The sequence below is a fragment of the Gobio gobio genome (assembly GCF_949357685.1).
Source record: "Gobio gobio genome assembly, chromosome: 17".
In the NCBI taxonomy this organism is placed as follows: Eukaryota; Metazoa; Chordata; class Actinopteri; order Cypriniformes; family Gobionidae; genus Gobio; species Gobio gobio.
Window position 1 is genome coordinate 29,801,256 of NC_137110.1, and position 25,258 is coordinate 29,826,513.

Below are 25,258 nucleotides of genomic sequence, written 5' to 3' on the forward strand. Positions count from 1 at the left end.
TTAGCTATTGACCTATGTTATGTGTCTTGAAGACATTCGCAAAGGTTTTTTAGGTGCTAAAATACACCTTTTCACAAACCTTAAGGTGAAACCTGGCATGTTTGGTATCACTGGACTGGCAAGGATTCAGGAGTCTAAGGAGGTGAATGCTCCTTCAGGGCATTGTGCCAATTACGTATACAGAGTTTTTTGAGATATGCCAGTGTCCTCATAGACTATCATGGCAACCTGGATGAAGACAATAAATGCCCATTGTCATCTGACTAATGTTTGGGTGCGTATATTGCCATTTTCATGTGTTTTTTTCCTGTTATAGCGCCACCAAGTGGTTAATTGTTGCGATTTTTTTCATGTGATCTCAGACTGAGCTCACATACATGTGACCTGAATTTGGTGAAAATATCTCATTCCGTTCACAAGTTATAGCCATTTTAGTAAAAGAGGTCCCGGTCACATCAAACATTTTGGCTCCCCTTAGCGACCATGAATCAAAATGTTTTATTTTTTTTTATAATTATTGATAATCACTCTTCAGAGAACATTTCTGCAGTGGTTTGGTTCCGATGAGGCAAATAACCTGGGAGTAATTTGCAAAAGTAGGTGTGGCGAGCAGCGAGGCTGAGGGACCGTGAGAACGGGACGAGGCCGCGGTCATTATGATGATGAGTGCCAGCTGCGTGCCGCATCGGCCTCGCGTCTCACGGAGGAGTGACGGGAGTATAAAGGAGGAGCGACGACAGTGAAGGACGAGAGAGGACCAGGCCTGGACTATGATTTGTATTTTGTTTACGTTTTGTTTATGTATGTGCGCGGCAGTCGTCCGTGAGGGGCTTTTACTTTCCTTTTGTTTGTTTGTTGTTTATTGTTCGCCGGTTCCCGTCTCCTTCTTTCCTGAACCTACATACCTCGTTACAGTAGGTTTTACAAAAAACTTAAATTATCTCGAATTTGGCGCCTGAAGGGCGAGCAAATCTGCCGAGGCATGCATTTTGTCCATCTTGAGCCAAGGATTCCAGCGATATAAGGCACTCGAGGCTACGCCTTACGGTTGAGGAGTTATGAGCCGTTTCGTACTTTTGATCGCCGTTTTGTACTTTCGATCGCTGTGGCGCCCCCGTCTTCGGTGACGTCTGTGGTCGTCGTGAGTACTACCAGCCCCGAAAGTTTCAAGTCTCTATGACTTACGGTTTGGTCTGCCCGATCAGTTTTAGCTGGAGAATGATGCATCATGGGAAAATGAACAGTTACAATAGGGTTTCAGCCTTACACCTGACTTTGATTGGATTTTACTACCCCTTACTATCAATATTTTGACATTTGGGCACACAAACTATACGGCGAAACCTGGCAAGTGTGGTATCATTGGACTCAGCAACGATTCAGGAGTCTAAGGAGATGAGTCTCGTGAAAATAAGTCAACCCCACCCAAAGTTCTAAGCATTTTTAAAAAAAAATCTCCACTAGGTGGTGCTGTTTCGAAACTTGTCAGGCTACTTCAGGGTATCGTGGTGATGACCCATACCGAGTTTCGTAACAATCCATTCATGCGTTCATAAAATACAGCATTTTAGCACATAATTCAAGATGGCCGACAGCCAAAATGACCGATATGGTAAAATTGGATATAATTTTTTATCATATGACGTCCTGAATCTAACGAGACCACTTTTATGATTTTTGGACAAACGGTTCAGCAAAAAAAAGCAAAAATAGCTATTTTTCGTATCTCCGGACCAGTAGATGGCGCTGCGCTGAAACGCTGCAGGTTGTCTCAGGACGTGCTTGTGCTGACATGTAGCAAGTTTGGTCTGAATACGATAAAGCGTTGCGGAGATACAGCCTTACGTCTGTTTTTGCAGGCGCTACGTAAAATTTGTTTGCGCGTTTATCGGAAACAATTTGACGAATCAACTTGAATTCCATAACTTTTAGCCGGCACTGGCTGAAGATGATCTGTTTCAATTTTCGTGCAAATTGGACGAACCGTCTAGGACGATTTCGCAAAAGTAGATTTTTGGGAAAATTCAAAATGGCGGGAACTGTATAATGAAGGAAATTACGTCATAGGGTCGAATTGATTATTGATATTATCGAATTGGCATGAGCTCAGAAATTAGAGGAAAAAAGAATTTAGTTTCTAGCCCTTACGGTTCAAAAGTTATTAGCATAAACATGAGTACATATTTGGACAGGTGGTGGCGCTAGAGGGATTGAGAGAGAGACACCAAAATTGCTATGGTGACAGATCAGACTGTCCTCTATTAGTGTGCCAAATTTCACAACTTTTTACCATACGGTTCTATGGGCTGCCATAGACTCCCATGGCGGAAGAAAAAAATACGGGAACGGTTTCAATAGGTGCCTTCGCACCTTCGGTGCTTGGCCCCTAATAAAAAGAATAAAATAAAAAGGCCTACACTAAATATTTTTCACTTAAATAATTATCAAATAAGATGACAAAACGAAAATACACTGAATCAGTTTGAAGCTTTGAAGAACCGGAAAAGTTTTTTTGTCAAATAAAAATAGCAGGCCTACCTCAACCCTCACCTTGCATGTGTTTTTGTGTGTGTGTGTGTGTGTGTGTGTGTGTGTGTGTGTGTACGTGTGTGTGTGTTTTTAAGTAACATCTAAGTGATGTGGGTTAGTCTGGAGCCTGTTGACAGAAAATATCCTCTCAAGGCTTGTTTATACTTTCGTCTGTCTCCGCAGCGCGAACCTCTTCTGACTCCACACGCGCCTTCTGCGCTCTCCGTTGTGCTGTTCTTTGAAACTCTGCGTAATTGTTCTATAAACCATCAGGAAACAGCGGCGAGAACAAAATACGTGACAATGTTTACTTTAGTAAACTTGACCAAAACCACACTACAAAAAGCCTTAAACAAGGATCTAAACAAGGATTCAGATGGCACTGATGCCCCGGGAATACAGAGATAACGCCTTGCTAGAGTGGCCAGCCTCGGGAAGTGCCTTTCATTTGCTTTCCACCAGTCTAGAGCTTGTACTAGTGCTGTATTTTAATACAGCGTAGCACACATTGCAAGGAACTTTGTCGCCCTTTCTATTGAAAACTCGAAATGGTCCCACACAGTAGGCTTCTTCTTTCCCATTGCTTCATTTTGCGAAATATGTCTAGTTAGAGCACGTGTCAACGCGCTCCATGAGTGAACAACTACAGTATATTTTTCTTAAAACATACAAAAAAAAACCTTTAAACCGTTTAACTGATAGTATTAATCGGTCAAAGTTCGTACGTTCGGTTAACAGTTAAATGGTCAATATGAGCATCATTACACTGCTGTGGACGTTGTTTACCAAACCTGCAAACTCCTCAGAGTAAAAAAGGTGACAGTGTCGTGCAGGGGGGGTTGTGCCCCCGGCTCAATTTTTTGGTGATTTTAATATGCATATGACTTAAAGAGAATGACACATTTAATATTTTAAAAATGATTTTATTTACAACACGGAAACGCCTGGAACTCAAGGAAGTGTTGTGACGCATGACACAAAAAATAAAAGACTGACAGTAGAGGTGTAACGGTACACAAAACTGACGGTTCGGTACGTACCTCGGTTTTGAAATCACAGTTCGGTACATGTTCGGTACAGCAGTTTTACAAAATTGCTTTTTATTTATTTTTTATATTTAACAGTGGTTTACTGAAGAAGAAAAAAAGTGTCGGTCCTTGAATTAATTAAATTATATCTAAAAGTTTATTGAAGATACTTCTGTAAATTATATAGGAAATTATACAGGTTTATTTAACATACATGAAATAATCAAGACATCACTAACAGGTTAAGTAGAATATAATGAATATATAGGCTAATATAGAGCATAGATTTAGTGAAAGAGATGATTTCTCTAGTGAATATAATTCTGTGGACACTGAATGACTGCCTGAGGTAAAAGTGATGCTAATGTAGGCTACATGACATTGTTTAGTTTACAAGCAGTTATATTGACATCTTTCCGCCCTTGAAACACTGATTTAGCGATTACACCACATACATGACAGTAAGTTGTAATGTATCCTCAACATACCCTCAGATGGTCATTCATGTTTATTCTTTAGTGAGAGATGATCGATCGCGTTCACAGATGATCGCGTTCACGCACGTGCACGTCGCGCGGCCGCTTGAACTGTGATCAGTGACCAGTCACGCCACATGGAGCGTCAAAACGGCATTTATCGTTTGAATTTCGTGATAAAATGGACTGAATACTTCATATGTTCGTGTGGGAACTAGGATTGAAGTGTGTTCCGCGCTTAAAACTAATGGATGGATTTGAGAATGTGATATAGTGAATAGTTTAGTGAATATCTTGTCTGACGTGCTGCATGTTTTGTACGGAGTACAGCATAGCTTCCAGTTTCTCAGTAAATGTTTTTCTGCAAACTGCTATATTGTCCCCTTGGAATTATAAGTTGTGTAGCCTATATTTTGGAAGTTTTTATTTAGAAAATAAAAAGGTTCTTTCTACACAGTCGAATGGAATGCAAAAAATACAATTTTATTTCCGCCAAAATAAAAGCTCTGTTTAATGTTTGAAAGAAATCAACATTTATTGTTTCTAAAAGAAGTCTCTTCTGCTCACCAAGGATGCATTTATTTGATCAAAAATACAGTAAAAATGGTAATATTGTAAAATATTATTATTTACATTTACATTTAGTCATTTAGCAGACGCTTTTATCCAAAGCGACTTACAAATGAGGGCAATAGAAGCAACTAGAGCAGTCAAGGGCAACAATATGCAAGTGCTGTAACAAGTCTCAGTTAATCTAGCACAGAACACACAGGACAGAATTTTTTTTTTTTTTTAATATAAATAAATTAGACATACAGACAATGAATAGAATGATAAGTGCTATTCTTGATTGGTCAGGTGCTGCTGGAAGAGATGTGTCTTTAGATGTTTTTTGAAAATGGCTACAGACTCGGCCGCACAAATTGAGATAGGTAGGTCATTCCACCAAGTGGGGGCGGGCGGTCCAGGAAAAGGTCTGTGAGAGAGATTTCATGCCTCTCTGGTATGGCACCACAAGGCGTCGTTCACTGGCAGAACGTAAGTTCCTGGAGGGTGTGTAAGTCTGAACAAGCGAGTTTAGGTATATTGGTGCAGAGTCAGTTTGCTTTGAAGGCGAGCACCAGTGCCTTGAATTTGATTATGGATGGATGGTAAATGGACTGCATTTATATAGCGCTTTTAACAGACCAATGGCCATCCAAAGTGCTTTACACATTACCTCACATTCACCCATTCACACACCGACGGCGGTGTCAGCCATGCATGGCGCCATCCAGCTCGTCGGGAGCAGCTGGGATTAGGTGTCTTGCTCATGGACACCTCGGCACTTGGTCCGAATCGAACCACCAACCTTCCGGTTTGTAGACAACCTACATGAACCACTGAGCCACTGCCGCCCCACATTATAATGTAAAACATCTGTTTTATATGTGAATATAGTAAAGTGTGATTTATTCCTGTGATCAAAGCTGAATTTATCATCATTACTCCAGTCTTCAGTGTCACATGATCCTTCAGAATTAATTCTGATATTAGGATTTGATGCTCAAGAAACATTTATGATTATTATCAATATTTTTTAAAGCTTTCTATTTTAGAGAAATTCTGTTCTTTTGAACCTCCTATTCATCAAAGAATCCTGTGGAAAAGTGAGCATATTCAGCTTAAGAGACTATTTAATTTTTTTTTTTTTTCAAGTACATATCCCAGTCTGAACTGTAGTACAGTAAGGCTTTGAATATTAACACCTGACCACACCTGTGGGTTTGCTACTGTTACAATTAAAAACTGTATAAGGGTAAGACCATTACAGCCAGACATGATGAAAGCAACACAGCTACAACTACTAAAATTGATACTGGGTGACGAATTATCAAGAATTGACAATAGTCAATCGTATTGGTGGCACAGAGGGGCCCCCAAAATTAAATTCTGCTTAGGGCCTAATAAGGGCTTGGGCCGGCCCTGGCTGGATGTACTAAATACGTATCTGTACTGTGGCTAAATTCTGATACTAAACATTTTTTAAGACAAGCATGCAGAAAGGCTGAGTGTAAATGGAACAAAGACAAATTACAGATATCGTCTCAAATGTTCAAAGACTGTTTATCGGCCTATTAGAGTGCTGCTAAGCTACATACTTTTTTTTTTTTTTTTTTTTTTTTTTTTTTTTAAATCATTCCAAACCTAAGGTTTTATTTTTGATTATTGATTATGTTGTAAATCCCCCAGTCAATACAATGTCTGTTGCTTCTGATGTCCTATGTGAAAGCTTTGTGAGATTTTTAAACCCACCTTTTGTTCTTATGACTTCATTCACCCTAGATTTTTGTGTCTTTTCTTAATAAGTGGCTACTGTTTCTCCCTTGCACAAGAAGCCTTCATTGGATCCTTCTGTGTTGAACAATTTCGCCCAATTTCCACACTGATTTCTAGATTAGAGTTATGTGTGGCGATAAAAAGTACTGTCCTGAAAATGTTTCAGTCTTATTTATCCAACAGAAAGTTTTTGGTCAAGAGGTAATTTCTCCTCCTCTGTCGCTCACCTCTCCTGTGGCCTCCCACAAGGCTCGATCTTGGCGCCCTCCCTTTTCTCGTTGCTACCCTTGTGTTCTATTTTAAGAAGACATGGTGTATCCATCCATTTTTATGCTAACGGCACCCAAATATATTTACCTATCAAGAGAAATTATCCATCTGCATTAACATATCTTTTATTGTGCTTAGATGAGGTTAAAACTTTTTATCTTTAAATGAAGATAAAACTGAGGTGATCATTTTCAGCCCAACTGATAATTTTAAGACCACCGGCATCGATTTGAGAAGCTAATCTGCCTTTAGATCTACGCATTTACGGAATTTGGGTGTCATTTTAGATAAGCCTTTAAAACTTGACAAACAAATATCTTTGGTAATTGGATCTAGTTTTTATCAACTCTGTCTTTTGTCAAAAATGTAACACTTCCTAACCAACAAAACACTAGAGGTTGTTAATGCTTTTATTACCTCTCGTTTAGACTACTGCAACTCATTGTATTGTGGTATTTCCAAGTCTCAAATTACTCGCCTTCAACTGGTCAGACTTCCACTTCAAAATGCTGTAAATACTGTATGATCGCATCAATCCAGGCAGATCTTCACTGGCTGCCTATTCAGCATAGAATTGATTTTAAGATTCTTTTATTTGTATATAAATGTCTGCATAACCATCTTGGAAAACAGTCTTGACAAGTAGAGCCACGAACCCAGTGCTAAGCATGGTGCTAAGCTGCGATAATTCCTATCGACCAGCTCACTTAGCACAGCGTTCGTGGCTCGACTTGTCGAGACTGTTTTCCAAGATGGCTCCTGTCTGTGTACGCGTAATGTTCTGTCTCTATAAAGTATCTTCTTATTAAACTGTTTGTACACTTACAAAGTTCTCAATGCTTCGGTTTGCATGTAGGGACCCTCATTATGCTACCGTGTTAGTGTGAGACTATTTTGAGCCTTGTTAGTGGTATTAACTAGCGATTTAATTTTACTTACTCTATGCCCCATAGACTAGCATTATAAGCTAATCTGTTTTTAGAGATAAAACTCTTTACATTCGATTTTCATGAAAACGCATTCCAGAGAACGATCTACACGGTAACCATGTGTTAATTACCCCTAGGTTCATTTTTCACCGGAGTTGTCCTTTAAGTCTCTTTTAAAAATTTATTCGTTTTCTCTGGCGTTTTGATTTCGATTTTTTTCAATATCTTATGTGCGTATATTTAGGGTTTGTATCTAGATGTTTTGTACAGCACTTTGGTCTTGTGGCTGTTTTTAAATGTGCTTTATAAATTAAATAAACTTGAAACTATCATAAGAGCTGATATAGTGATAGATAGAGTGGTCTAACAAGTGGTCTAAATTACTACGACCCCAAATCAGAAAAAGTTGGGACAGTATGGAAAACGCAAAAAAAAAAAAAAAAAAAAAGTGATTTCTAAATTTACTTTGACTTGTATTTCATTGCAGACAATATGAACACAAAATATTTCATGTTTTGTCTGGTCAACTTCATGTCATTTGTAAATATGCATCCTTTCCTGTCATTCAGACCTGCAACACATAGTGGTAAATGCTTTACTGTCCCAAGTTTTTTTTAAATGTGTTGCAGGTCTGAATGACAGCTTAGAGAAAACGCCCAATGGCGTGCCAATGCCATGGGGCATGCGGAATTTGCATACGTAACTCCGCCTCACCGCGTGAGTATATAAGGAAGTACGTGGCAATATCGCATTATGTTACCTGCTTGAGGAGCCAAGACTGAACTCCTGCGTTCCAGGTAGCATAGCTGATGTGGCAACGGGACGTTACGTCGTTACTGGCTCCACCCGGAGATTGTAGAATCTGGCGAATGTGTTAGGTGTCGCCCAGCCTGCAGCTCTGCAGATGTCTGTTAGCGAGGCGCCATGCGCTAGAGCCCAAGAGGAGGCCACACTCCGAGTGGAGTGTGCCCTCACACCAAGGGGACATGGTCGACCTTGCTGCTGGTAAGCCAAAACAATGGTGTCCACTATCCAGTGAGACAGCCTTTGCTTTGAGAGAGCACTTCCCTTCCGCTCTCCACCATGACAGACAAAGAGCTGGTCTGAGGTCCTGAAACACTGCGTCATGTCTACGTAGGCGCGGAGAGCGCGTACTGGACAGAGCAATGCCAAGGCTGGGTCTGCCTCCTCCAAAGGCAGCGCTTGCAGGTTCACCACCTGGTCCTTAAACGGAGTGGTGGGAACCTTGGGCACATATCCAGGCCGGGGTCTCAGGATCACGTGAGAGTTAGCCGGCCCGAACTCCAGGCACGCTTCGTCAACCGAAAATACCTGTAGGTCCCCGACCCTCTTAACTGAGGCCAATGCGGTCAGCAGAGCCGTCATCATAGACAGGAACTTAATATCAACCGACCGCAAAGGCTCAAAGGGAGGCCTCTGCAAAGCACTTAAAACTACTGCGAGGTCCCAAGAGGGTACGAGAGGAGAGCGAGGAGAATTCAGTCTCCTCGCCCCCCTCAGGAACCTGATGACCAGGTCGTGCTGACTTACCTTTTTGTTCTCCAAGAGACCGTGGTGGGCAGATATTGCGGCCACATAAACTTTGAGGGTGGAGGGAGACAGCCTTTGCTCCAACCCCTCCTGGAGAAACTCAAGCACGGACCCGATCGGACATTTCCAGGGGTCTTCTTGGCGGGAAGAGCACCAGGTGACGAAGAGGTTCCACTTCAACGCATAGGCATGCCGAGTGGACTCTGCCCTAGCGGAAGTGATGGTGGCGACCACCGTAGGTGGCAGGCCACTCAAACCTGCCGTGTCCCGTCCAGGAGCCACACGTGGAGGTTCCACAGGTCGGGACGCGGGTGCCATAGGGTGCCCCGTCTCTGAGTAAGGAGGTCCGGTCTCAGAGGAATAGGCCAGGGAGGGGCTGTCGCAAGGAGTATGAGTTCGGGGAACCAGGTCCGGCCGTGCCAGTACGGGGCGACCAAAAGGACCTGCTCCTTGTCCTCCCTGATCTTGCACAAGAGCTGTGCGAGTAGGCTCACTGGGGGGAACGCATATTTGCGTAGGCCCCGCGGCCGGCTGTGCGCCAGTGCATCCGTGCCGAGCGTGCCCTCGGTCAGGGAATAGAACAGGCTGCAGTGGGAAGAGTCATGGAAGGCAAACAGATCTACCTGCGTGTCGCCGAACTGTTCGCAAATCAGCTGGACCGTCTGGGGATGGAGTCTCCATTCTCCCGGGAGAGGCTGAAACCGCGAGAGCTCGTCGGCTGCGTGGTTCAGGACTCCCGGAATATGGACAGCACGAAGGGACCTCAGGCCGCTTCTGACTCCATAGAACGAGATGGCGGGCGAGTTGAGACATACGGCGGGAGCGTAGACCGCCCTGGTGGTTGATGTACGCTACTACGGCCGTGTTGTCTGTCCGGACAAGCACATATTGACCCTTCAGCAACGCTCGGAAGCGGTGCAGGGTGAACCGTACTGCCAGCAACTCGAGGCAATTGACATGCAGGAGGCGCTGGGATCCTGTCCAGGAGCCCGCGGCTGCTTGTCCATTGCACATGGCACCTCAGCCCGTGGCAGAGGCATCCGTCGATACGACAACATGCCTGGAAACTCGTTCTAAGGGCACACCGGCCCGTAGAAAACTGAGGTTCGACCACGGGGTGAGCGTCTGTAAGCAGGCCCGAGTCACTTGGACCCGGAGCGTGCCAGACTACCATGCCCATCTCGGGACTCGATCGCGAAGCCAGTGCTGAAGCGGTCTCATATGAAGCAATCCGAGCAGCGTTACCGCGGCTGCAGATGCCATATGCCCCAGGAGCCTCTGAAATAGTTTCAGTAGAACCGCACTCTTGCTCTCGATTTAACGGAGGCAAGTCAGCAGAGACTGCGCGCGCTCGCTCGTAAGCTGCGCGCACATGGCGACCGAGTCGATCTCCATACCGAGAAAAGAGATCCTCTGCACGGGGCAAAGTTTGCTCTTTTCCCAGTTGACCCGAAGGCCCAGACGGGCTAAGTGGTGGAGAACCAGATCTCTGTGTCCGCAAACCTGCTCTCGAGAGTGGCCCAGTATGAGCCAGTCGTCGAGGTAGTTCAGGATGCGGACCCCGTGCTGCCGAAGGGGCGCAAGGGCTGCCTCGGCAATCTTCGTGAAGACGCGAGGGGACAGAGATAGCCCGAATGGGAGGACCGCGTACTGATATGCCCGCCCCTCGAAAGCAAACCGTAGGAACGGTCTGTGTCGAGGAAGGATGGAGACATGGAAGTAGGCGTCCTTCAGGTCGATCGCTGCAAACCAATCGTGCGGACGAACGCATTCAAAAAGGCGTTTCGCAATCAACATCTTGAACGGAAGCCGGTGAAGGGATCGGTTCAAGATGCGAAGGTCCAGGATCGGTCGTAACCCACCGGTTTTCTTGGGTACAATGAAGTAGGGGCTGTAGAACCCCGACTTCATTTCGGCCGGAGGGACAGGCTTGATCGCACCCTTCGCCAGCAGGGTGGCAATCTCCGCACGCATGACGGGGGCATGCGCCCCGGTCACGGTATAGCGGACTCCCCTGTAGCGGGGAGGAGCCTGCGTGAACTGAATCGCGTAGCCGAGCCTGACGGTCCGCGCGACCCAGCGGGACAGCCCCGGAAGCTGAAGCCATGCTTCCAGAGACTGCACCAACGGGGTCATACGGACGGCAGACGTACCCAGGGTGGGGCAGCGAGGCAGCGTTACCGGCCCGGACAGGGGAGGCTGATGGGCGTCCCGAGGTCGGGGCACGGTTAACGGCTGCGTCCCGACAGAGGAGACCAGGGAAGGACGCACGTTCCACTGGGGTCTGCTCTGAAGGGAGACTGGCGACAGAGAGGGATGCGAGTGGCGAGACCCGAGGGTGGCGCGCACTTTCATCACCGGTCATCACCCAGAAGTGCACGGGCGAGACATCCTGAAAAGGACGTGCCACGCGCAAGCTCTTTTGTGAGAGGAAAACCTTGCAGTCGATGCCGAAGCGCCCAGGGAAACACACACCAGCTGTCAAGCGGACCACTGCGCAGATCAGCAGGCAGGAAGTATGCGATCACTGGAACGCGCCGTTACACCAACACCGACTGGAAAGCTGCTCGTCTCGAAGAAGCTGACAGAGTCTCAGAAGGCTGTAGGAGTGAAGAGGTAGGTTCTCTTGGCTCCGAAAGCAGAAACATAATGCGATATTGCCACGTACTTCCTTATATACTCACGCGGTGAGGCGGAGTTACGCATGCAAATTCCGCATGCCCCATGGCATTGGCACGCCATTGGGCGTTTTCTCTAAGCTCGAAGATGATAGGCTTCTAAGCGAAACCCCCATTCGTTAGTCACTAACGTTACGTCGTAGTGACTGAACAAAAGGGAACTATTTTATAATTAGATTTAGAAGTTATTGCAAAAACTGCCTTATGTGAAGTTTACATGTTTGCATACAATGTGTTATTTGAGTGTTGATTATTAGACCTAAAAATAAATGGCAACTGAATTTAGGCTAATAGTTTGGGCTCTGTTGTTAACCTTTAATATTAATGTGCAAGTAAGGGCTCCCTATATAGTTTACAGCAATATCTTCAATAAACTTTTAGTTATAATTTAATTCATTTAAGGACAGATACTTTTTTTTTCAGTAAACCAATAAAATATAAATAAAAATCTATTTTGTAAAACTGCTGTACCTAACCCGTACCGAACCGTTACACCCCTATTCTACAGTTAACATATGGGCTATGGCAGTCTTTGTTTTGATACACTATTATGTTGAAGGCCTACAGAGAAAATAGTTGTATCTTTAAGCAGCTGCACTTGTTCTGAATGCACTTTCTTGTAGTAGTCCTACAGAGAAAAAATTTAAATGCACTAGACCTTAATGCACTTTTTTTTTATGAGAGAACATTTCATTTTAAAACCTTTCTGTAGGCCTGTACATTATTATTTAATGTACAAATGAGTGTGGTCAAGTTAAACATTTTGGTTTGAATTTTATTTTATACTGTGCATTGTTGCAATGTGCTAAATAAATATTGGCATAATTTGTAATTGATTTATTCTTTGAAACTTTAATATTAATTTATGAAATTGCAATGCCTTGATTTTAGTAAAGTTAGTACACAGTCATAGCCATAAATGCAATGGTACTAATAATTGGCATAATTTCTTTCGATGTTTCGGTTTTCGGCCTTGGTTTCCTCTTTTTCGGTTTCGGCCAAGAATTTTCATTTCGGTGCATCCCTAAGTAAAATGGTACAAATTAAACAATGCTTGCATTGCTTTCATTCATTTACTGATACAATCTCCAGTCTTAGATCAAAGTTGTTTAAATTAAGAAATATTTCCAAAGTTGATTATTTAACTGGGTTTATGTTAAATGAGTGCTAAGATTGTAGCGTGCAATGCATATTGTAGACACAAATGGAAGATTATTTATAATAGACATGCTGAAGCATTTAAAAGATATAGCTAACATTAAAAATAAAATTCATTGTGTATTCCGATTATTCCTCTGGCAGTAAGTAATGTTAACTTGAGCAGCGTGCAGCTCTTCATTTAGATCTCATTGATTTAGTTGAAAATAAAATTTGGCATTGAAGAAAATAATATTTTTGTTTGTATATTTTATCAAGTATAGTTCTTAGAAAGAAAATTGGAATCTGCAAAAATCGGTATCAGCAGGTCACACTTACAAAAAGAATCGGAAGTCGGAATTGATGCATCTCTACTAACTTTTTTTTTTTTTTTTACTTATATTAATGTTAATTGTCTTCTTTCAAATAATATCACAACTATGCTCATACTTTTTAGGAAAATTTTAGGAAAGACAACCATTTGAGACATTTCAAGCATGTCTTTTACCTGTTTTGGGCTCAAAATGGGGGTGCGCTGCGCATCAAGATGTTAAGTATTTTTCTTTACATGTCTATTCCTTTAATGTTCTCTTTTTGACAAGAAAAACCCCAAGTGTCTGCAACGTTTGTAAGCTATGGATATGTCCATGGCTGGTCTGTGCTCAAAATTTAAAGCGATAATTCACCTAAAACAGAAAATTATTTTATCATTCTGTTATCATTTATCTATTGAAATTATCATTCAAAACACAAATGCTATTTTTTGTGAAATTTTGTGTTTACACTTTTTCCCCACTGAAAACGTCTCGGTTACGTATGGTAACCCTCGTTCCCTGAAGGAGGGAACGGAGACGTACGTCGGACGTACCGACGAATTGGGATCACTTCTGGGAGCCCCTATCAGCTTCGAGCTATCTAGAACCGGCCAATGAACAATTGGCGTGCGAGATTTGCATCTCGCGCTCCGCCCCGCGCCGCGGGTATAAACAGGAAGCGAGAGCGAATGCACGCTGTTTTTCACTGAGGAGCCACACGTAGTGGCTCGACCTGCAGTGATGGTACAGCAACTGTGGCGACGGGACGTACGTCTCCGTTCCCTCCTTCAGGGAACGAGGGTTACCATACGTAACCGAGACGTTCCCATTTAGTCGGTCACGTTCGACGTACGTCGGACGTACCGACGAATTGGGATCCCCTATGGAAAACGCCATAGTTACTACCACTTCCAGCGCCCAGCGATGAGCCCCACAGACCCCGATCTGATGCGGGCGGGTAGGTTCACGCAGGGAGAGTCAAAGCTGCTGTTCCGCAAGACCCACTCAGCTGACTGTATTGGATAACGCTGGGAAGCGTGCCTGTGAAGGCAGCTGCGGAAGCCACATCATGCCCAGAGGGAGTTAACATGTGGAGAATACACGTATGGGCTGGCCGTGGGCAGCACAACATACGGAAGTCCCAGGGGTGGTCCCGGCCAATTCGTGGAGGGGGAACAACACGTACCTGGGACGGCAGAGGAACTCTGCCGAGGGAAAGACACGGGCTCGCCGTAGGGAGCCGTACCGTGGAAGAATACACATATGGGACCGCCGTGGGGGTCACTACATACGGAACCCAGCCTAACACAAGTTCCACCAATGCATACGAGTGTTAGACCTGGCGTCGAACGCTCCGCCACGTCCGACTGCCGCGGGTTGCGGAGGACTCAACAGGGTTCGCCGATCCGGGGAACTCGACTGGAGCAGAATAAGCGCACGCATCCGTCTACCATAGGGGAGGGAATGGCGCAGCAAGCCGACACTAGAACGGGCACTTCGGTGTTACTGACTATGGGAAGTGAACACACAGGAAGAAACCGGCTCTACACGGAGGCTATAGAATCTAGCGAACGTGTTAGGTGTCGCCCAGCCCGCAGCTCTACAAATATCTGTCAGCGAGGCGCCACGAGCCAGCGCCCAGGAAGAGGCAACACCCCTAGTGGAGTGGGCTCTTAACCCGAGCGGGCAGGGCACGTCTTGGGACTGATAAGCCAAGACGATGGCATACACTATCCAGTGGGCCATCCTCTGCTTGGAGACAGCCTTTCCCTTCTGCTGTCCTCCGTAACAGACGAAGAGCTGCTCTGAGGTCCTGAAGCTTTGCGTTCTATCCACGTAAGTCCGGAGAGCACGGACGAGACAGAGAAAAGCTAGGGCTGGGTCTGCCTCCTCCGAAGGCAGCGCTTGCAGGCTCACCACTTGGTCCCGGAAGGGAGTAGTGGGAACCTTGGGCACATATCCAGGCCGGGGTCTCATGATCACATGAGAGTTACCGGGCCCGAATTCCAGGCACGATTCGTCGACCGAAAATGCCTGCAGGTCCCCTACCCTCTTGATGGAGGCCAACGCAGTCAGGAGTATTGTCTTTAACGACAGAACTTTCAACTCAGCTGACTGCAGAGGCTCAAAAGGTTCTCTCTGTAGTGCAGTTAGCACCAGAGTTAAGTCCCAAGAGGGTATGGAGGGAGGACGAGGTGGATTTAACCTCCTCGCTCCCCTAAGGAACCTGACGATCAGATCGTGCTTACCTAGAGATTTTGCATCTACGAGCTCATGATTAGCGGCGATAGCGGCGACATAGACTTTGAGGGTGGAGGGAGACAGCCTTCGCTCCAACCCATCCTGTAGAAAGGTAAGCACAGATGCGACCGAACATCTTCGGGGGTCTTCTCGGCGAGAAGAGCACCAGTCGACGAACAGGTTCCACTTCAACGCATAGAGGCGCCTCGTAGAGGGGGCTCTAGCGGAAGTGATGGTGTCAACTACCGCTTGCGGTAGGTCACCTAGAACCTCCGCGTCCCGTCCAGGGACCAAACATGGAGTTTCCAGAGGTCCGGACGCGGGTGCCATAGGGTGCCCCGTCTCTGAGTCAGGAGGTCCTGCCTCAGAGGAATGGGCCAGGGAGGTGCTGTCGCAAGGAGCACTAGTTCCGGGAACCAAGTCCGGTTGGGCCAATACGGAGCGACCAACAGGACCTGCTCCTCGTCCTCCCTGACTTTGCACAGAGTCTGCGCAAGAAGGCTCACTGGGGGAAACGCATACTTGCGTTCTTCCCGGGGCCAGCTGTGGGCCAGGGCATCCGACCCGAGGGTTCCCTCGGTCAAGGAATAAAACCACTGACAGTGGGTCGTCTCTGGGGAGGCAAACAGGTCTACCTGTGCGGCCCCGAAACGACTCCAGATTAGCTGGACCGCCTGGGGATGGAGTCGCCATTCTCCCGGAAGCACCGGCTGACGTGACAGCTCGTCGGCTGCACGATTGAGCAGGCCCGGAATGTGAATGGCACGAAGCGACCTCAGATGCTTCTGACTCCATAAGGGGAGATGGCGGGCGAGTTGTGATATGCGACGAGAGCGTAGACCACCCTGTTTTTTTTGACGTACGCAACGGTCGCAGTGCTGTCCGTACGGACCAGAACGTGCTTGCCTCTGAGCGGAACTTTGAAGCGGCTGAGTGCAAGACGAACTGCTAACAACTCGAGGCAATTGATATGCCATTGCAGTTGAGGCCCCGTCCACAGACCCGAACTGCAAGCCCGTTGTACGTGGCACCCCAACCCGTGGATGAGGCATCCGTGGAGACAACGGAGTGCCTGGACACTTGTTCTAGGGGAACTCCCGCCCGGAGAAACAGAGGGTCCGACCACGGGCCGAAGGTTTGGCGGCACCTCGGAGTCACTTGGACGCGGAGGGAACCGCTGTGCCACGCCCATCTCGGGACTCGATCGTGTAGCCAGCGTTGAAGCGGTCTCATATGAAGCAATCCGAGCAGCGTTACTGCGGCTGCGGATGCCATATGCCCCAGGAGCCTCTGAAAATGTTTCAGTGGAACCGCTGTCCTGCCTTTGAACGAATTCAGGCAGTTCAACACCGACTGGACGCGCTCCTCGGTGAGGCGCGCAATCATGGCGACCGAGTCTATCTCCATACCGAGAAAAGAGATCCTCTGCGTGGGGCAGAGTTTGCTCTTCTCCCAGTTGACCCGAAGTCCCAACTGGCTGAGGTGACTGAGCACCTTGTCCCTGTGTTCGCACAACTGCTCTCGCGACTGGGCAAGAATCAGCCAGTCGTCGAGGTATATGAGGATGCGAACGCCATGCTCTCTCATGGGAGCAATGGCCGCCTCCGCAACCTTCGTAAAGACGCGGGGCGACAGGGACAGGCCGAAGGGCAAGACGCGGTACTGACATGCCCGTCCCTCGAACACGAAGCGCAGAAAGGGCCGGTCGAGGGGAAACGAGAATGAAAGTACGCGTCCTTCAGGTCGATCGCTGCAAACCAATCTTGGGGACGGACGCACCTGAAGATGTGCTTCTGCGTTAGCATTCTGAACGGCAGCCTGTGAAGGGACCGGTTCAAGAACCGCAGGTCCAAGACCGGCCATAACCCGCCGCCTTTCTTGGGTAAAATGAAGTACGGGCTGTAGAACCCGGACCTCATATCGGCTGGAGGGACCGGCTCCATCGCGTCCTTCGCCAGAGGACTGCGATCTCCGCCCGGAGCACGGGGGCGCTCTCCTTCGCTACTGGGAAGTGAACGCCCCCAAACTTAGGGGGACGCCTGGCGAACTGAATCGCATAGCCGAGTCTGATGGTACGGCCCCGAGACGGGCTGGGAAGCTCTAGCCAGGCTTCCAGACACCGAGCAAGGGGATTAACCACAGACGTACCCGCAGCGGGGCAGCGACGCGGAATGCAGGGATCCGACTCGGACGGCATGGAGCGGCCCGAAGTGGGATCTGAGTGTGCTGTGCAACACTTACCTGCGTCCGCGGAGGGGGCGTGCGAGTGTGGGGAGGCCGCTTGAGTGCGTTCCCACAGCCGGCGCCCCCTGCTGGCGAAGGGAGAGGCGTCTGAGGGTGGCGAGGCATGGGAGCGTCGACCACCGCCAAGCGCGCTCCCAAATGAAGGAGGGGCTGAGCGTGGCAAGGCTTTGTGGCGTTGCACACGGTCTGCCTCACCTCCTTCCTCAGCGGGGAACAAGAGTGGCGAGGCATAGCGTCGCGCACTGTTGTCCACGCACCGCTGAGAAGAGGGGAATGAGAGTGGCGAGGCTTTGTAGCGTCACACACACTGCCATTCTCGCCCTCTTGTGAGGAGGGGAATGAAAGCGGCGAGGCTCTGTAGCGTCACAGGCTGCCATTCCTGAACTCCCGAGACCCAGAGGTATTGGAACTGCTCTTTTTTTTTTTTTTTTTTTTTTTGGTACCACTGGCTGTTTTTAACATCAGTGGCGGAACAGAATTACTAATGGTTTTCCACCCGGCCCTCCTCCGGGGAAGAACAGTTCCAGACCAAATCCGGGTCAATTGTGCTTCTGGACCAGGGTGGACATCGTCTAGCCAAGGGCCAGCGCGGTGCGCAGCTCAACCTCAGCTCAGAACTACCCTTGTGCACTAAGCAGGGCGGAGGTGGCCTGCCAGTGGCACTGCCACCCCACCGATGAGGGTAGTGAGAGAGAGGAAAACTTTATACAGATTATGGCCCTATTGGTGTTCCATATTTTGGCACCAATAGTTCCACAATGCCAAAGCCTTCCAATGCACATCCGAAAAAAGGCAAGGGGCAGGCAAGGCGATTTACGCGTTGCACTATGCCTCAGCCATCCGGGAAAGCATGGCTGTCAAGTATGAATCTGATTTAGCACGAGCACCCACTATTACGGTGGGAATCTCAGCATCATCTTCATTTTCAACACATAACAGCCCTCTCTCCGATGCAGCGATTGACATCTGTCCTCTGCTAGAGCCCCAAATGAAATGCTAGGTCCCCTTTCAAGGACCAGCAATCCCATCTGTAAGCTACCAGCAGACACGTGAGACAGTGGGCGTGGCCGTGAGACGGCACACGGCGCGCTGAACACTCAAGCCCCTATGAAAAAGGCAAGACGAACAGCGCGCCGACGTGGCCATGCTCTCGTGAGAGAGCATAGACCACCCACGAACACAGTCTCAACATGCTTGCGATGCGATAGAGGAGTGAGGGGCCCACAGAGATGTACGCGGCGGGGAAGCCTCACTGTAATCCTCAGGCCACCCAGGCTTATCAGCCAAAATAGTCCCCCCTCTGGTGCACCAGAAAAGAGACTAGATCGGGGTATAAGCGAAGGGACTCAACCCCGTTTGAGGCATCATAGTCTCGACCGCGCATCGGAGGCGCCGAGTGACGCGCGCAGAGTTGCCGTGGCAACCCGCGCTGTCACCCGGCAGCCAGACGGCACACGACGCGCTGAACACTCAAACCCTCACGCGGAAGGCGAGATGACCAGCGCGTCGACGTGATCCCGTTCCCCTGGGAGAACATGGATCACCCACGACACAGTCTCAACATGTTTATGCGAGATGGATCGTGGCCGTCAGGACAGGAAACAACCGCATCCAGAAACGCACGAGTGGTAAGACATCTTGAAAAAGACGGCACGTCACCCGTGAAGCTCTTTTGTGAGGAAAACGCTCTGTGCTGAAGCACTCGGGGAACGCGACAGCGCACGGGATTGTTAGTGCAGCCCGTGCCTGTACTCAGCAGGAAAACGCTCTACCCAGACCAACAGGTTGCTGTGATAACAGCAGTTTTTCTGCACTCAGAGGCAGCTCGATGAGTTCAGCGCGATCCCACTGAAAGGTGCCGTTTCTCCAACACGCGTCCTCCTCTGGCTTTCCGGTGTCTGTAGACAGTCTTGCTGATAGCAGCGAAAAATACTCATCTTGAATGAAGAGAGTGAGTCCTTCATACGCCTGTGTGGCTCCGAAGTGAATGACAGCGTGCATTCGCTCTCGCTTCCTGTTTATACCCGCGGCGCGGGGCGGAGCGCGAGATGCAAATCTCGCACGCCAATTGTTCATTGGCCGGTTCTAGATAGCTCGAAGCTGATAGGGGCTCCCAGAAGTGATCCCAATTCGTCGGTACGTCCGACGTACGTCGAACGTGACCGACTGAATGGGAACCCATGTTATCCAATCCTTGCCCTCCAGATGTCTTAAAATTCACATGTATATCAAAAGAACCTCCAAGTAGTAGGCTAAGGAGGGTTTTAGAAATACAGAGGTCTATATTTCCACTGTATTTCTAAAACCCTCGGTACGGCCATGCTTGCATATGTCAACAATGAGCAATTGCTAAGAACTTTACAGTTGGAGCGAAGTGGATTGAAAATATGCACCTTCATATGAGGGTATGTGAGCACCACAAGATGAGCACAGGCATTGATGACATTGTCCTTAATGAATGACAGATCGACTCCTCCCACTCGCTCCAACCCGCTGAAGTCTGGACTCCTCTGCCAATCCTCTGTGTCCTCCTCCTTCACACTCTCCCTAAGACGTGCCTGCTCACTTCACACACACATATATATACATACATTGTAGAGATCTTTAAACAAATATTGAGTAAGGAATAATTGACACTGGGTTCTGAATTCTAAGAAAAATATAATGTAATGAAATGTAATGCGGCCACAAAGCGAAGCAATCTGGGCTTTTTTTTTCACACTTTTTTCTAATACCTTAGGATATTCATCAACCAATCAGAATCAAGCATTCAGCAGCCCCATAGTATAATGAACATTTAATTTAACAGCTTTTCTGAGCATTATAGGCAGGTTAATCATAGACATAACTACAAAGGCACCCATTGCTGCGATACTTCAACAAGTCAATCCACCATATTGGCTGGCCTTTAAACAACTGCAAGTAAACTGTGTGTTTTTTCTAGATAAAAAGCCCAACAACATTTACATTTCTCAAACGATTTTTATGGAGCTAAATGGAGTACAAAAAAAGTTCTGTCTCCAATTACTTAGAATCTTGGTATTTAGACCTTATAGAAATGATTCATTGTCATATAGACCTGTAAAAAAACACACTTGTAAAGCATAGAATTTTTTGTTGTTGTTGATGATAATGTCATCCCAATTGTAATATAATTTAAATGTACATGCATAACGTTTTTCATTGTGGAAATTACTTTTTCTGTCTTCAACCCCATCATTTAGCTTTTCCTCTTGTGCCTCCGAGTCACAACACAGTCACAACACAATACGACGCATGACATACTGATGAACGCAGAACCGCAGAGGATAGAGCAAAATAAAAAACCCGGTCACAAATTGAGGGTCTAAAATTAGATTTTTTTTAAGAGAAATATCGGAGTATCGCAATATAACAGAAGAGGAGCTTGAGTTTGTTTGAACCGAGAGAGCTGTCTACTCTCACCTTAGCTTACCCTACTCCGTCGGGTCAGAGGTCACTCTTCCACCGGAACTCGATTTGCGTACGGCCGTTACTGGAAGCCAGTGATTATAGTTTATAAAGTTATAAAAAAAAAAAATTCGTACAAATACGCAATCACTTCGCTTCAGAAGGCCTTTAAGCCAAGACCCCTTGGAGCCGAATGGATTACTATGATGAATGGATGCGCTTTTTTGGGCTTCAAAATCTATGGTACCATTCACTCCCATTATAAAGCTTGGAAGAGCCAAGATATTTTTTTTAATATAACTCTGATTATGTTTGGCTGAAAGAAGAAAGTCATATCCACCTTATTCTTGACAAGCCTACTGCGTTTTAAAGGGGTGGTAAAACACATTCTTTTGAAGGCTTGATTGTGTTTGTGGGGTGCACTGTAACATGTGTTCATGCTTCGTTTAAAAAAAAAATCTTTATTTTTCATATATTTGACCTTTATTCTACAATGCTCTGTCCCTCCTTGTAAAACGGTCTGATGCTTTCCGGGTTGTATGAAGCCAGTCCCTCAAAAATACGCGATGGGCTCTGATTGGTTAGCTGGCCCAGTGTGTTGTGATTCGCTAACCGCCTAGTGCACGTTTGTCGGAAACGTCACGCCCCTTACCTTTACCGGTAGACTGTGCTTTGGCAGTATTAGAAACAATGGCGTCAATAAAACCATACCCGAATCAGACCCAGAACATTTTAGTGAAGATGATCGAGCAGAACCTGTTCAGTCCTCAAGAGTTAAGACTGCGGATCTATAGTGATCGCTACTGAATGCCACTTTTACTTTTGTATTTTTAGAACGATTATAGCCAAATATCTGTCGCAAGAACTAAACCAAAACGAACACTAAACACTGGCTTTACTAGTAAGTTAGCCAAATCACACACAGAACCATGTTTAGCATGCCTGTAGATAAACAATCCATAAAAGCTCTAATCAAAGAATCATTTACACTAATGCCAAGTTCGCTGTTGAGATTTTAACGTTAGTGTTTGTAACGTTAGGTGTTCGTCGGATAACGTTAAGTATCAATGAGCATTTAACAGACTGGTTTGCAGAACAGCGTTGTCATCTGTTTACTTCCTTGCTACAACCTATTACAGGAAAACACATCGATGAAAAATAAATCAGACTTACAGGTTGTGGCCCGTAAACAGCTTCTGTTTGTAAATCCAGCTTTCAGGGCAAGCCGTTGTGCATATCCTGCATTGAACTCGCGAAGATGGTGGAAGTTTTCCTCCGTGAAATGTGCAGCGCACGCGTCGTGCATCCACGCACTGGCAGTGTTTGTCTCACGCAGCTGACGTTGTTCAAATCCGGCATTGAACTCGCGAAGATGGTGGAAGTTTTCCTCCGTGAGATGTGCAGCGGGAGCCCTGCGCGCGCCTGTTTCCCTCTGTCTCATACACACCTGCATATAACATGCTGTATGTTAAACGCTCTGCAACGCACCCCCGTCCCACAAGGAAGGCTGAACAAAGCAAGTACCCCAGACCTGCAATCCGGATGAAAATAACAGCGTTTCCTTGGCATCGCGGCAACAACACTGCCTAACTATACCACAACAGCGCCGATACAAAATGGCCTCACCCCCCCTTATTTAATATTCTCGGAGGAGGGGTTTATGTAAATATTGAGCCTGTTGATGTCACCAACCCTGGAGGAATGTCTGTAGTCGCCTGCTGGCCGTTTGCTGTAGTCCTTAGAAACTGATTTCTTTAAAAGCAAATATCTCCCTTTGCTTTAAACTTTGAATGTTGTAACTTTGCAGATGTTGTTTATGCTCAAGCAGCAACATTACACGCTAGCTAAAGTTAGAATAGTGAAATTGTGGTTTACCACCCCTTTAAATTATGGGTGGCACTTCCAGTTTGGGAAACTTCCATTCAAAAAGACTGAAACAAATAATTTCAAATCATAAGGTTACCCTACAAATAAAGCTTATCCGTCAGTTTGCCTGAATGAGCTGTCAATTTTCCATAATGTTTTATTTTCAGACATGGGAATAACATAACGTTTGGTATTTTAACATGACATGTTATGAAAAGAATATATATGGCAAGAGCTCTTTTCAGTCGCTGTATTCTTTTCCTCGTGATTATTTTCTTTTTTCCCCTTTGCCTTCCGCTGTAATAGTATGAACAAGGACAACATACTGCACATTTGTGGTCTGTTCTCCTGATTTTGTTTATGATACAATGTCTTAAACCAGTTTGTTCTGTTAGTGTTGCTGGTATAATAGTAAAAAACAGAAATAAAACAACAAATAAATATAGGTTCTGCATACTGGTTATTGGGCACATAAACATACAAATAATCGGTATCAGTTATAAAAACTGATATAAAAACTTTCCACTTCCTGATCTCATACAGAGCAGACGTGCCTTCTATCTGTTCCCCGCTCTGCTTTGGTCTTTTCTTCTTGACTCCCTGCTTGCTGGACTCCTGGAAATACTGAAATGGAATTAATTAACTGGTCTCTCAGCGCGATTGACAAGATTTTCTCACTGAGGAAGGGTGCTCCGGGAGAACCCACCTGCCCGGACGGGACCTTCCCCGCGGGCTACACGCGGGACGCCTGGAACAGCTGGCAAGTCCTGTGCCTGGAAGTCCTATCCGTGTAGGATGATGAGGATTTATTCATAATTGGCATTATGATAGTGGGGTTCCTATTTCTCGGCCTTGGGATTGCCCTGACCTATCGGAAAATTGGTAAGACAGCTGCCAGTAAATTCACCCAGCCGCTGTCTGTGGAAATTAAAGAGTGCTTCGGGGATGTGTGTGACCGACTGAAGGTATTAGATCAAAGAGTGACATTGATTGAGGAGCTGTATCGTAACATCTCAGCCCGGACTGCGGAGACGCAGGGAAAAGTGGGCTCCATCGGGGGTCAGGCTAGTGAACTGCTACGCAGTATGTGTGGTCTGACCATGAAATTGGATGAAATGTCCAAGTCCATTCATGAACCGGACGCTCGCCACTGACGCTGAGGATCAGAACGGATTGATTGATTATGGTCCGGAAAATTACCGAAGATCAGCTAAATGGATTAAGATATTTTCCCTCACCCCAACGTCCAGCGTCTCTATCTCTCAGTTGGGAGGTCAGCTTGACAGCTGGGTCCTGCTATCTTGCTTTCGTTCCCTGTGCACTGCCATATCTCCCTTCAAGGACAAGCCACAGAACTGAACTTTGAAAACATCTTAAGTTATGGCTAACATTCTCACACAACACAGGAAGCTTCAAGACTCTTACTCGCATCATACACACCTCAGCCCATCCCTGCCCCCCTCCAACCGTCTGCCTACCCTTTCCTCCTTCCTATCTCCCTTACTATTCCCAACAAAAAATACCATCACGTGACCACGTGTACTGTGTGTACTATGTATGTAATGTTTGCATGTATGCTTAGCAATCTGCATTTCTTTATTTCTGGAGAGCGTGTGGCGGCGCTTTAAATAGCTGCGGCTCGGAGGCTTGCTCCAAACTTCATTTAGTTGCATTGTACTTGTACATGTGTAATGACAATAAACTTGAATCTCAATCTCAATCTCAATCTCAAAAAAAAAATTTGAATTTTGAATCTCTAATAACTATCATTCCTTCTTGTTTATATTGCTAAATATAACTTACTATAAACTAAATATAATCATTCCTTCTTGTTTAAATTGCTAAATATAACTTACTCATCACCATATGATATTGTCTAATATTGCCTATCACATTAATCTGACATCACTAGCTTTTAATCTAAATCGCTATCGCTAGCACAATGCGTAAGCATTTCGCTAGCCTGTTAACTTGACATCAGTGCTTACCACCTTTTTCCGCTCACGTGCTCCTTTTTAACGAGTCCATCAAACAACTGTGGGTCATGTAATCTCCTGTTATTGTCACTTGCACTTCCTGCCTCATGTTTAGTGTAGCCTTCTCTGTCAGCGATGAGGGTTTCACATTTGATAAATTCAGGAAAATAGTCAGGCTGACAGAGAAGATTTAAAATATATATATACATACATATACATACATATACATATATATACATATACATATATATATACATATATATATATATAT

General features: G+C 46.2%; 1 protein-coding gene across 1 annotated transcript in view; it reads right to left on the reverse strand.

Moving 5' to 3' along the window:
- Nucleotides 1–25,258, reverse strand: part of LOC307141310 (endonuclease V-like) — a 330,952-nt gene that overhangs the window by 251,453 nt on the left and 54,241 nt on the right. Inside the window, exon 2 of the mRNA XM_079841387.1 lies at nucleotides 20,110–20,281. Within this exon, the coding sequence (XP_079697513.1) occupies nucleotides 20,110–20,281 (172 nt within the window). The remainder of the gene's footprint in view (nucleotides 1–20,109; nucleotides 20,282–25,258) is intronic.